The 13534-nt window shown below is 30.9% G+C and overlaps 2 protein-coding genes across 4 annotated transcripts; one reads left to right on the top strand and one right to left on the bottom strand.

The window, feature by feature from the left end:
• Positions 1–263: 263 nt before the first annotated feature.
• LOC111284951 (EG45-like domain containing protein) lies at positions 264–1231 on the bottom strand. The gene is made up of 3 exons (XM_089761582.1): positions 1123–1231; positions 679–994; positions 264–443 (listed from the first exon to the last, which is right to left on the bottom strand). The coding sequence occupies exons 1-3, from the start codon at positions 1229–1231 to the stop codon at positions 437–439; spliced, it is 432 nt and encodes a 143-aa protein (XP_089617708.1). The 3' UTR covers positions 264–436.
• A 3906-nt stretch (positions 1232–5137) lies between these two features.
• Positions 5138–10525, top strand: DXPS3 (1-deoxy-D-xylulose 5-phosphate synthase 3). 3 transcript variants are annotated; one of them, XR_016342956.1, is made up of 10 exons: positions 5138–5381; positions 6020–6139; positions 6216–6380; positions 6561–6711; positions 6822–7090; positions 7760–8042; positions 8560–8858; positions 9084–9348; positions 9611–9895; positions 10156–10525. XR_016342956.1 is itself a non-coding variant. In XM_022874097.2 (10 exons), exons 1-10 carry the CDS (start codon positions 5241–5243, stop codon positions 10303–10305), a joined length of 2142 nt encoding a protein of 713 aa, XP_022729832.2. In that variant the 5' UTR covers positions 5138–5240; the 3' UTR covers positions 10306–10525. The 3 variants fall into 3 exon arrangements, 2 of the variants coding, with proteins under 2 accessions (XP_022729832.2, XP_089618557.1); XM_022874097.2 differs by having other exon boundaries at positions 9084–9362; XM_089762431.1 differs by lacking the exon at positions 10156–10525 and having other exon boundaries at positions 9084–9340; positions 9608–9872.
• The last annotated feature ends 3009 nt before the right edge of the window (positions 10526–13534 follow it).

Raw genomic sequence — 13534 nt, 5'->3', positions numbered from 1 at the left:
TGAAAATTTATTATAAAAATTATGATTTGAGATCTTTAAATGTTTGATATTATTATGAAAAAAAAAAAAATTTCAAAAGGATATAATGTTTAGAATAAGTCATTTATATTAAGATGTATCAAAAAAATTATTCTGGGACTTAATTTTAAAATTATACAAAAATAAAGTTTTTAGATTTTTCTTAAAAATACTTCAAGCTAGAAAATAAATAGTTATGTTCCCTTTATATTTCTATTTTAAGTTCAAAAATACATCAATATATCTAAAGATAATAATACTATATATTTAAATAAATCATGCTGACAAATACATATGCGTGATGTAGAAGATCAAAAGTAGCCACAAACGGAACACTTTGACTTTGTAGATTCATGGAGTTCTCTTACAATTTGATCCGAGATTAATGTACTGGGGGAGGTACGGTAATCTTCAAAATTCACACCCTGCCACAGAAAAATAAAAGAATCATAAGCATTAGCCATTGGCACTGACTCATGCATTGTTATGAGCAATTTTGTAAAAAAAAAATTTTTTTTAAAAAAATCTATGCCTTTCGAAGCACTCCAACGAAATCAATGTCCGACGAATATGTTTAAGTCATTTTCTAAATGCTATAGCTAAATGTAATGGGGTAATTGATCTTTGAAGAGAAACAAAATAATTGAATAATTTTCTTACTGTTGGTATTCAATGTTAACGGATGCCGCAGAGGGATTTGCAATGGCCCCAAATGCAGTTGTGGAAAGAACCATTGTAGCACCATTGCTGGAAGGCCTAGACACCGATGTATCAGCTCGATCAACTATCTTTACTTGAATGGTTTGACTAGGATTGCAGGTTCTAGGGTTAGCCGCACTGATGCACCTTACCAAGTATTGCCGCCCACAGGAAGCACCGTTGTCCCATATTCCATCCCCGGCTGCTGCAAACAAGTTGCTAGTAGGAAACTGGGATTCATCATTCCCGAAGCAGGCCGTGGCTTCACCGATCGATTACAGACAACCAAAAAACATGAAACTTAAATTTACATAGTTATTTATCTAACATCGGTAATTAACTGTTCGTAGTTGAAGAGAAAATTACTTGTGACTGATCATATATACATATATATTGGTCACTTACGAATATATGGGGGGCTATAATGGGCAGCAGAGCCAACATCAGCAATTGACATATGGAAGAGCGTTGTTAGGAGGAAGATGATGAATAGCCATGGCTGCTGCTGTGACATTTCTCCTGCAAATTTGAATTATACTCTTACACTTATTGGTTTCTCAAATGGCACATGTTACAGGCCTTAGGACGAGTACTATTCAAATAAGCTTGTCTATACTAATTTTATGCATTTGTTAAAATTTTTTAACCGAAATGTTATCTATAAATAGTGAATAGTGATTGATAAACATGTTGAACAAGTCAAAATGTGTAGAAATAGCACATTACGATATAATAGTAGTTTTTCTTTAAAATTTTAATCTACGTACCCTTAATCTTCTATTTTTATCTACTTAATTATTTGATATTAAGCACTTCAAAATTTTCAAATCTGAAATTTTTAAAATTCTTACCAACATATATACCATCTGAATTAACTAATACTCAATTAGTTTTCCAATATAAAAGATTAAACGATGTCAAAAGTTGATGTGTAATAATTAATTTATTGAATGATAGAGTTATCTTTTTATCTCGAAGTTTGTTTAAAAAGGCTTTCATATATAAAAAGGTAAAATTTTAATTGAAAAAGATTAAAAAATGAAATTAAAATTGAAAGCGTAAACATCTAATATAATTTATTTGAATCTATAGTTTACTCAAACTATGACACGTGTCAATTTTATGAATAAATTATTCTTTTATTTTTAAAAAAATATTTCTTATTTATTTGACTATACAATTCCACAAATTGATCAGACTTTTTAATTTGCAAATTAAAACTCTACAATAGTCCAAGAGAATGTTCAAATCAACAAGCATTTAATTCCAGTAATTATCAATTTTTTTCATCCTATTATCTCAATTAATCCATTTATGAAGAGGAAATAAAAAGTTTAATTCATTATACCCAAAGATAAAGAAATCTCTTCCTCTTCTTTATTTAATTATTTTTCTGTCAATTTATTTAATGCTATTGATCTTTCAAAAGCTTTTATAAGAAAATCTTAAAAAAATACATTTCCTATTTTTAATCCTTCAGCTTTTATTTAGATTTTGCTTTTCTAAAAAAAATATTCATCAATTTACAAATATTTTTTTATTATTTTATTTAAATTCTTAAGATTTATTGATGAATATACTCATTAATTTATAATTTTTTTATACGGAATCCATCAATTAAAAGACCTAGCTTACCAATTCGATAGATATTGAAAAAAAATCTAATCATGAATTTGTTGATTTGTGATGCTTCTCAACTCATTTCAATTCTTTTTTTCTTTTTGCTTTTTCTTTATGATAAATCTTCACATTTGTTTTTACAAAAGCTTAATATTTCACAAGTTAATAAAAAAATATGTACAAATATATTTTAATATTTTTAATTGTTCTTATTGTTAAACCATAGTAACCCGTGAGACATTACCTAATTATTTTAATTTTAATCACTCAATCATATTTATAAGAATTTGATTAAATTTTATGACATTAATTTATTATCTTAGAAGTTCCATTTCACATACTAATTGTTACTTCTGTTTCCAAAAAGAAAATTGCAAGAGACAAATTTGGAGATAAAAACAAAAATAAACAAAAAAATATTTTTTAAAATAATAAAATGCATGATTCTTTTCATATATAAACTGTTCAATTACCAAAATTCACATTTAACTCATGTGCCGGCTTTCAATAGATTATTATTATTATTATTGGCTTCAATTTCGCTGTTTCCAGTTAATTAATTTGTCAACCCCTAACCAACTGTAACCCCAGCCATTTATATTTGTATGAGACTAAGATGAAAGTGATATGTGAATACACCGCCTGCCTACACCTTGTCAGACCAATCAGCACCCATCGCGGTGCAGCTGGATTTTGACACTGACGGTCTTAAATTTAGCCGGAACCGGACACTACCGGCATCAGGCTTTCCAATAACATATATATAACATATGCTCAACAGTTAGGGTAATGAATGCTCTTCCGGTCAACAAATACTGCAAGCAAAACAAAACAAAATATATATGTAAATTACATACCTCTAGTTATCAATGATCACCTGGTCAAGCTTGTGAAAACCCAATTTTAAAAATCTTTTTTCACTTGATGTTTTAGTTTATCACAGGCTATATATTTATAGTATGGACTAAAGACATTTTTTTATTTTAAATTTTATTATTAAGGAAACAATTTAATTTTAAATAATTATGATTAGATTTTATCATTTTGAATTTTGTTCAGTACATGTATCTATATTTATTTGGTTAATTGTATATCTGTTTCATTAAATGCTTGAATGTTGACAATACATGATTAGAATTATGAACATTTTAAGTTAATTATTTATTACCAAATATATCTATTATATAAATCTATAATTTTTACAAAAATGGAAAAGAATCTAGAAATTAAATGCGAAATTTATTTTTTTTATCAAAGGATTGAGAAATTATTGATGGCAAGGAATTTATCTTATTATACAACTAGGGTTAGAGATATGTTAATTTTATTTATATTTAATGAGAAATTCAATTTTTTATCCAAATAATAAATATTTTATTGTAAAGATAAAAATGAAAATAGATATAATTTTAAATTTTTTACCAAATAAAGAGATGAAAGCATGTAATATAATACTCACCCTGATACTCATATTATATATTATATTTAATAGATAGATTGTTATTAAATAATATAAATTATTAATTTAAATTAATTAGAGCTAATATATTTTTATTTAAAATATTTATTAATATCTTTATAAAAAAATTATATAAATATACAAGATAAAAATAAAAAAAAATTATTTTTTATTTTTTTAAAAAAATTATAGATATAAAAATTATTTATATCCATTAAATACAAGTAAAAATGAGAATGCAAATAAATTTAAAATACCTATAAAAGATAAATATAAAAATAAATATAATATAAAAATTCAAAAAAAAAAAAAAAAGCATTCACGTCTCTACGTGCAACTAGTCAATTGTTAAACGTAGAGATGACATGTTATTGTTATGAAAAAAGAAAATTCTAGTGCACCCTGGAAAGAGGAAGAAAATTAGAATTGTTCTTCAAGCCTTGGACCCTCTTTTTCCCTACTTGGGCCTCCAAGTGAAGAACTCGGATCAAGAATTTTTTTTTCTCCTTTTTGGTGAACTTGGGCTGAGAAGCATGGTAATCAGTACGATACCTTGCCGGCATCGATCGTAGGGGCCACCTGGGAAAGTAGTTGTGTCCAACAATACAAAAGACAATTAAATTTTTTTTTCGAAAAAATTTTAAGTTACATAAATTATTTAATCCTCTAAATTAAAATAAAATGTATTGTATCTTATAATTTAAAAAATAATATTTATAAATCATGTATTAAAAATGATTTTAACAAAATATTATTGACTAAACTCAAATCTAAAACCACTTATGTAAAAAAAAAAATGATCTTATTAATTAAGTTAATTTTTTATTAGTAAAGATAATTAATTTTATTAAAATGATCTTTTAACCTTTCAATACTAAGTGGATATTGGATATGTATATTTCATAAGTAGATAGATATGCATTTTTATCGAATTCAAACACAATTTTTTTTAAATGAATACATTTTTAATTAAAATATTTGTTACAATAATTAAAATTTAAATTCAAATAAAAAAAACAATTATGCACTAAAAAGTTAATTTTGAACCTCTTTGATTTTGTGAGGATGAAAATTGGGTTTGGCACAGAAAAAAAAATGGAAGATAAGAGATAAATGTTATGAATTTGGATTTTTAATAATTGTTTGGATTTAAAGTTTAAATTTAAATTGTGCTTAGTAAATTAGTTGTATTTAGAAATTCACATTGCCAATAGCCTGGTCCACTGCTCTCATTCACAAATTTTTTTTAGACATTTAAGTCTCAACATTTCTCATTATTTACTACACTGACACTCGTACTTTCTTTTTTTCTTCTTCATCTTAATCTTTGAGATTTCTTTCATCTTTGCTGCCTGCAGCAACTGATCTGCATCATTGTGATTTTTTTTTTTCTTGTGCTCTGGAAATTATTGAATTATACTGAGTTGGGTCTTTGTGTTTCCGCATGGGTACTGCTCCAACTCAGTGCCCATCTGGAATAACTGCAAATTTCCATGCCAAATTTGATAACAGGATTGAGTTTTCAAGGTTCAGTTTCCCTTCTACTCTTAATATTTCAAAGCTTAACTGCCACCCCAATTCCAAGGTATGCAATTATCAATCTTTTAAATAATATATTTGGCTTGTACTATTCACTATCTTTCTGTTAATAGATTCTTAGTTTCCTGAATATTTCCGAGATTATGAATCAAATTTTTGTTTAATGTTGATTTGTTGTTAGATGTTTGTGCTTTTAAGGCTGCGGCTTTGAATCCTTTAATAAAATTTAATTAAAATAAATATTTTTTTATTGAAAATATATATCCATGGGTGAATTAGAGTGATTTATGAGAAACTGTGGAGGAAAATGAGAAACTTGGAAATTTTTTTATACAAAATTTAAGGCCTTTGGTTTGCCTTTAAAAAGGTGGCAATGGCATTTTCCATTAGAGTATTGAAGTTTATAATCTTGCTTTTATTAGTCAATGTCCCCTGAAAGGCGAATGAAAACAAGCTGTTTTCTTGTCAGAAAGATTTATTATTTATTCTGCTTGTAAATGTCAAGAAAACTTTAGCTTTAGCCAGTTCTGACCAAGAAAGCACTGGCTTTTCCTGATTGATGGTTATGGATCATGCTCCCTAAGTGTATGTGCTTGTGGATGTGAATTTGCTAAATAGTGAAAGCTTTGGTTTGACTTTAGTAGCTTGATTGGGATGGTAATGTCTGATTTTTTCATGGTGCAGGGATTAGTAGATAGAATATGTTCTTTGCCTGATATTGATGATTTGTTTTGGGAGAAAGTCCCTACACCTATACTTGATATGGTCGAAAACCCCATCCACTTGAAAAACTTGACTATCAAGGTTTGTGTTATGGGCCTTCTAAAACTTGACTAATGCATACACTTAAAGCACACTTAATAAAAGATTGTCTGTACAGGAACTGAAATTATTAGCTGATGACATCCGTTCGGAATTGTCTTCTATAATGCCAAAAACTCAAAGATCCTTCAAGGCCAGTTTGGCAACTGTGGAATTGACAGTTGCATTACACTATGTTTTCCATGCACCAGTTGACAAGATACTGTGGGATGCTGGGGAACAGGTAACTTCATATTTCATGCTTTTTTTAACCTGCTCCCTTTGCTAGTTTTGTATGTAGATGCTTCTACATCTCTCTATCCTGATGAGCAAAATTCAAGCACAATATTGAGTAGTTGCACCTCATATTTTGATGCATGATCCACAATTATTTGTTATACTGATTTCTTCTTTTTCTTGGCAGACATATGCTCATAAAATTCTTACAGGAAGGCGGTTCCTCATGCCTACTTTGAGAAAAAAGGGTGGGCTTTCTGGCTTTACTTCCCGAACTGAGAGTGAATATGATCCATTTGGGGCTGGGCATGGATGCAACAGTATATCTGCTGGACTTGGTAGTATTTCCTTGCCTGCAGTTTACCGATTTTCTAATTAGCTTCCATTGGCAGATTATTCCTTATCTTCAGAATTAAACTTGGAAATTGAGAATTCTGCTTCATGTTAGGTATGGCAGTTGCACGGGATATTAAAGGCAAGCGAGAACGTGTAGTTACAGTTATCAACAATGGCACAACTATGGCTGGTCAGGTCTATGAGGCCATGAGCAATGCTGGTTATTTAGACTCAAATCTCGTTGTGATCTTAAATGACAGCCGCCATTCTTTGCATCCAAAGATAGAAGAGGGCACCAAGACATCTATCAATGCTCTATCCAGTACCCTTAGTAGGCTCCAATCAAGTAAATCTTTTCGAAAGTTTAGAGAAGTTGCTAAGGTATTTCTTTTTAGATAAATGAATTTTATTCATCTAAAGAAAGAAGAAAATCTGCTACAATGAAACTTCGTGCTACTAAGAAGCAGCAAAAAATATTAGAAACTGGTGGAATTTTTATCTAGCTTTCCTTCCTACGTCCTTGAGACTTGAGTAAACATCAAAAAGGCCACTTTTTTTGTTCTTCCTCCTCTTGTTGTTTCTTCTTTTTATTTTGTTTATTTGTTAGGAGAACTGTTTGTTAGTGAATATTCAAAGATGCATCATATTTTAAGCTGTTTCTGCAAGTGCAAGAGTATATTGAATGTTGTTTCCCAATATTACCAGCCGTAACCACCGTTTGCTTATTTTGTTCATACATTTTCATGACGTCCATGTGGACATACTCTATTCTATCACCCTGATCAATTAAATCACTACATTGTGGATGATTGGAATCCAGAAATACAGTGAAAATGCCTAGAACTTGAGAGTTATTTGAGGTAGTCTGGAAATCCCTAGAATCCGCATATTGGTAACAAAAAGATTGTGCGTGATTGGTAGTACTTTTTTCTTTTTTACAAAAATAATTGATGAAATTCCATTGGCACAATTTCAAATGCAAGTCTTAATGATTAGTTAATGCAGTAGTAGTTCTTTATTTCCATGAAATTAATAGATCTTTGTTTTCAGGGTGTTACTAAAAGAATTGGGAGGGGAATGCATGAACTCGCAGCCAAAGTTGATGAGTATGCTCGTGGTATGATGGGTCCACTTGGATCAACTCTCTTTGAAGAGCTCGGGCTGTATTATATAGGCCCTGTTGACGGACACAACATAGAAGATCTGATATGTGTTCTACAAGAAGTGGCATCTCTGGATTCAATGGGTCCTGTGTTGATTCATGTGATAACAGAGGAAAATCAAGGTTCAGAAGATGACCAAAAGAGAGAGACAGCGGAAAAGCAGCAAGAAGGTATGCCTCCTCTATCCTTGAATGTTTTTTGTTCCAAAAATTATAACCCTTTGAAGCCACAACTTTACAGAGGTATAAAGCTTGTTTGCCTGTAGAGAATTACAATTAATACATTTATTGTTGTCTACTCTTCTTTAATATTTAGATTGCAGCATAGATGGAAAACATATAATCTATGGTGAATTTCTTTCTCTCTGCTTGGTTTATTGTTTATGTATTGTTATTTATCACAATCAAGTGCATTCTTAGGAAGGCTACCTTCTGCTTTATAAGAGAATCAGACTTTTGGGTTAATGCCCCCAAGAAAAATGGTTTACTTACTCTAAAGCTCAGTGCTAAATCACTGACTATTAGTGACTTTTGGGTTAATGAAGATTAGCGATTGCTTTTAGTTAGCAAACCTTTTCTTTTTCCTTTCTTCTCAAGAAAAATGTATGAAAACCCCTTTTGGTCTTGTACACATTGCATGCTTAGTGCTAAACCACCTCCCACTACATATCTTTGTATTTTCTCGCAGGTTTAAGTTTAAATGGCAGTTCTTCTTTCTCATATGGTGACCGTTGCCGAACTTATAGTGATTGCTTGGTGGAGGCTTTGGTTATGGAGGCAGAGAAAGACAAAGATATTGTAGTAGTTCATGCAGGAATGGAAATGGATCCATCACTTCGGTTATTTCAAGAAAGATTCTCAGACAGGTTTTTTAACGTGGGAATGGCTGAGCAACATGCAGTTACATTTTCTGCTGGTTTGTCATGTGGAGGGTTAAAGCCATTTTGCATAATTCCTTCTGCCTTCCTGCAGAGAGCATATGATCAGGTTCTCTCTCTCTCTCTCTCTGTTTCACACTGTGCATATGCATGCATGAGTGCTAAAAATGCATGTGGCAGTGTAATGCTGGTGTACTGCTGCCTCTTTTAATTGTGCTCTTATGCATGTGAAATTGACTGGTCCTAGTGTCAAGCCATAAGGCCATTCTTTAGAGTGCAATAGTAGATATGGATAACACTTTTCCATTGTGGATGAAAAATCATGATGCTTCAGGTTGTCCATGATGTAGATCGGCAGAGCATCCCTGTGCGATTTGTCATTGCAAGTGCAGGGTTGGTTGGATCTGATGGTCCTTTGCAGTGTGGGGCATTTGATGTAACTTTCATGTCATGTTTGCCAAACATGATTGTCATGGCTCCATCTGATGAGGAAGAGCTGATGGACATGGTTGCTACTGCTGCCAAAATTGACGATCGGCCAGTTTGCTTTCGGTATCCAAGGGGTGCCCTAGTCAGGACAGACTATCCTATGTGTGGTGGTAGTGCTCTTGAGGTTATCCTTTTACATCCTTTTATTCTAATTTAATGCTTCATTTCGTTGTTGTTGTTATTATTATTTGCTGATCTGATCTTAGCCTGTCACATTGTTCTTTTGGTTTTATTAATTGGCAAAAGCTGTATCTTGTAATGCCAGTAATAGTCTTTAAATGCTTTAATTCATTACTTGTTTCCATCCATAAATTCTAATGCTAACCATGCTGAATTGCTGATGTCTATTATGAAATTCTGACCATAAAGCAGATTGGAAAAGGAAAAGTTCTTGTTGAGGGTAAAGATGTTGCTTTACTTGGGTATGGGGCAATGGTTCAAAATTGTTTCAAAGCCCAGGCCCTTCTTTCCAAGCTTGGCATCGATGTAACTGTTGCTGATGCAAGATTCTGCAAGCCTCTTGATATCAAGCTTCTCAGGCAGCTTTGTAATAATCATGCCATTCTGATAACTGTTGAGGAAGGTTCTGTTGGAGGATTTGGTTCCCACGTTGCACAGTTCATCGCCCTTGACGGACAGCTTGATGGAAGACTTAAGGTAATAATACTATGTACCCATGTAAGGATTTTGATTTTCACACAAAAAAGAAAAGGAATATTTGGAAGAAAGACACGTCAACGAAACTAGTTATTGATGTGCATGCTAGCATCCACATCCTTAATGTGTTTAGATTTATGTAATGATATTCATCCTTGTAATTACCTGTATATTGGTTGGGGGTTTGAATGGAGGAGACTGGGGAATATCTGTTAAATATTCCTCCCTATTCTGATGATTTGCTGAATGAATATCTACAGTGGCGACCAATTGTCTTGCCAGACAACTATATTGAGCATGCATCACCCAAAGAACAGCTTGCTCTTGCTGGCCTAACTGGACATCACATTGCTGCAACCGCATTAAGCCTTCTTGGACGGACCCGTGAAGCCCTACTTTTAATGTGCTAGAATGCTACCTGTATAGTTTTCGTTGCCAGACACTTGACATACCCCGAGATGGTGAGAAGAAGGCTAAACAAAGAAGGAACAACAAAATCTCTAGAAGAGTATTGATTAGGGTGTATTAATGATCATTTTGTATCGATGATCCCAGTAACATGGATAGTTCCTCAAATATGTTTTTGTGATCATGTGAATCTCAAATTAATATTAGTGCTGGTTCATGATATTGATTGGTAGTAGTTGTAGCACAGAAAAGAAAAGTGTGGACATCATGTGATTTGCATTTGGAATCTGCGGATTTCGTGAAGGTCTCTCAGTTTCAGTTGGAAGCAAATGACAAGTTTCAAAAGTATTCATCATCTTTTTTCAGTCTGTCAAGGCAAAGCTAGCAATAAAACAGACAAAAAGTACATATCCTATAAGTTTGGTCTCTTGTTCAACGCGTCCTTACGCGGAGATATCTTAAATTCTTATTAGGAGTAATTTGGCAAGTTCCAATTTGGATTATTTAAGGTTTTAGATTTCCTTTGAGATTGGATTGTTTCAGGTTCACATAATTTCATTTAAATTATTTCAAGTTATAATCATTTTGAATTTTCATAGGTTTTTAATTTAAATCATTTTAAAATTGATTTATTTCAATTTTAATCAACTTCAAATTAATTATAATTTGAATCTCTTTTAGTTTTTATGAGTTTCAGATCATATAAGTTTCTAATTCGAATCAAACACGAGTCTGAACTACTTCAAATTAAAATTAAATTTTTTTAAGGTTTCAATCGTTGACTTCTTCGATCAATCGAGTTTATCTAATTTTTCAGGCAGCAACAGATTTTGCTACCTCCTCATTGTCTCATTTTACAGCAACATCTTTTAAATATTTTTTTTATATATTTTTAAGTTTTTCCTCCATTTTGCTAATTAAAAATTTTAACGAGCAAGTACGAGACAAGATGAAATATTTCTTATTCTCATCTTCAATTTTTTATATTATATTTATTTTTATACTTATATTTATATTCAATAAATATTTTAAATTCATTCACATTTCATAAAAATTTAATGATTACAGAGAATCTCTATACTAATGACATTTTAGAAAAAATAAAAATATAAAATTTATTTATTATTTTTAATTTTTATCTTATATATTTATATAATTTTTTTATAAATATATATTTTTAAATAAAATATATTAGATTTAATTAATCTAAAACAAAATTTTATTTGTTAAATATATATAAATATATATAAGATACAAATACGAAACAAGTATAATATTACTTATTTTCTTCTATGTACATAACATAATTTAAAATTATATTTATTTTCATCTTCATCTCAAAATTTAATATTCATCTTTATTTCATTTGAATAAAAAATCAATTTTTCATAAAATTTGAATAAAATTGAGATCCCTCTTTCTAACTCATTTGTTTAGTACTCCCATTACCGTTAATCCTATGCTTTGCTAGCTAAGTTACATTCTCAAACGTTCCAGTTTGGAGAATAAAACTACATTTTTGTATGGAATGTTTTCACGTGAGATGTTTGGATATCTCGCTTTCACACTTACTTCCCAACAATCATTTTTTTAAGCATATTGTTCATGTTATTCAAGATGATTAGGAACAGATCAATTCATTAATTAAATCCAGTTGAACCAAATTTAATTGTTATAAATTGTTATTTTATGTTTTAAAAAATTTTAAATATAAATTTTATCAAATAATGTTTTAATTTTTTTAATTTATTAAAACCATCACAATAATTAATTATCGATTATTAAATTAATATAAAATATTATTTTAAATATTAATATTTGTCATGCGTTTATAGCATTTAGTATATGTTTAGTTTTAGGCATTAAATGTAACTAAATTTTCAAAAATGTAACTTTAAATTGAACCCAAGAAATCAATTGAACCGAACTTAAAACTGTAACCGATTCAACTTTGGTCCTCGTGTTAAATATTATTGGTGTTTAGAGACCAATCAAAATGAGTTTCTTACGAGTGCGCCAAGGCCTGGCCCACTGAGACAACACCACGTCAGCATACCTCCCAATGTTAAGGGCCCACAAATAGAATTGGAGCCCGCAACACTCGCTTAGTTTTTTAACCAGCCCCTCGCCTCTCTCCGACACCTGCAGAAATTTGCTCTCTCTGATAAATAAATCGTTGTCATTTAAAGGAAAATTTTAGAAAGTTTGAAATTTGATTTTTTTTTGTTTGAGTTTCTTTTTCCCTTTTTAAAGGAGTCTAGGAATGAAGAGAGAATTTTCATCTCTTCGCCCTCCCAAGCTCCCGGAGAAATCCGAAATTTCCGACCACCTCCCTGCCTCGGATGCTGTCCCGGCGCGGGAGCTTCGAGGTCCGTAACGTTTTTCCCATTTACATCTCCATTGATGATAAATGCTGGTGTAATGGGAATCTTTTCCTTCGGATATATATAAGATTTTTACGTGCATGGGAATTCAAGATGGAATCAAAACGATGAAAAAAAAGAACTTAAAATCCGAGAAACCGCTTCATATCTTTTTTTCTTTTAATTATTTTTAAAGAAGGGTCACGGAGATTTTACTAAACGTAGAAAACAAGGGTTTTTTTTTTCTTTTGCAGTGTAGAATGATAGTAATGTTCAATAGCTGAGTCTTGATAGTTGGACATCTTTAACTATTGTTAATTGATTTTCGTTGGATGCTTAACATTTAGAGTACTTTCATGAAAATGCGAGTAAAATTATTGTGCTTTGCATGATACAGATCAATCTTGCTGTAACATTTTGGGTTCTTTCAAAATGAAAATTTTACTGAGCATGCTTTGTTTATAATATAAAAACTTGTAGAATTGGTTTTTTTTTTCTTGGACATGCTAGGATTCTTTTATGATTCAGTCTGCCATAAACCAAACAAATCATCTAAAAAGTTGTTGTTTTATTGTTTTATGAGATATGTCCAATAACAGTTTCAGCATGGGCAGATCAGGTGGTTTTTATATTATCTTTCTTTTGGATGAATCTGCGTATATTGTATACTGTTGTTACTTATAATAAATTACCACATGTATCACATTGATTTTGGTAATTAATTCTGACCGTCTTGCTTCTTACATTCTATTGGTCTTCACAAAATCCAAATACGTACATACATGCATGTGTCACGGACTTAAGGGGAGTCCTGAATCTCACATCGAACATAATAGGAATGTCACTGGGGTATAAAAGGGTTCACACC

Source organism: Durio zibethinus, chromosome 6 (assembly GCF_047325235.1).
Source record: "Durio zibethinus cultivar Kanyao isolate XHJ-2024 chromosome 6, ASM4732523v1, whole genome shotgun sequence".
Taxonomy (NCBI): Eukaryota; Viridiplantae; Streptophyta; class Magnoliopsida; order Malvales; family Malvaceae; genus Durio; species Durio zibethinus.
This window is presented reverse-complemented; position numbering and strand designations above follow the sequence as displayed.

What these genes read in the sequence shown, in the direction of transcription:
- DXPS3 (XM_022874097.2), top strand. Translation starts at nt 5,241, where the DNA reads ATGGGTACTGCTCCAACTCAGTGCCCATCTGGAATAACTGCAAATTTC. An exon ending in ACTGCCACCCCAATTCCAAG is followed by an intron (nt 5,382 to 6,019) that starts GTATGCAATTAT and finishes TTCATGGTGCAG; the next exon opens with GGATTAGTAGATAGAATATG. An exon ending in CAGTATATCTGCTGGACTTG is followed by an intron (nt 6,712 to 6,821) that starts GTAGTATTTCCT and finishes GCTTCATGTTAG; the next exon opens with GTATGGCAGTTGCACGGGAT.
- LOC111284951 (XM_089761582.1), bottom strand. Translation starts at nt 1,231, where the DNA reads ATGTCACAGCAGCAGCCATGGCTATTCATCATCTTCCTCCTAACAACG. An exon ending in TTATAGCCCCCCATATATTC is followed by an intron (nt 995 to 1,122) that starts GTAAGTGACCAA and finishes TTGGTTGTCTGT; the next exon opens with AATCGATCGGTGAAGCCACG.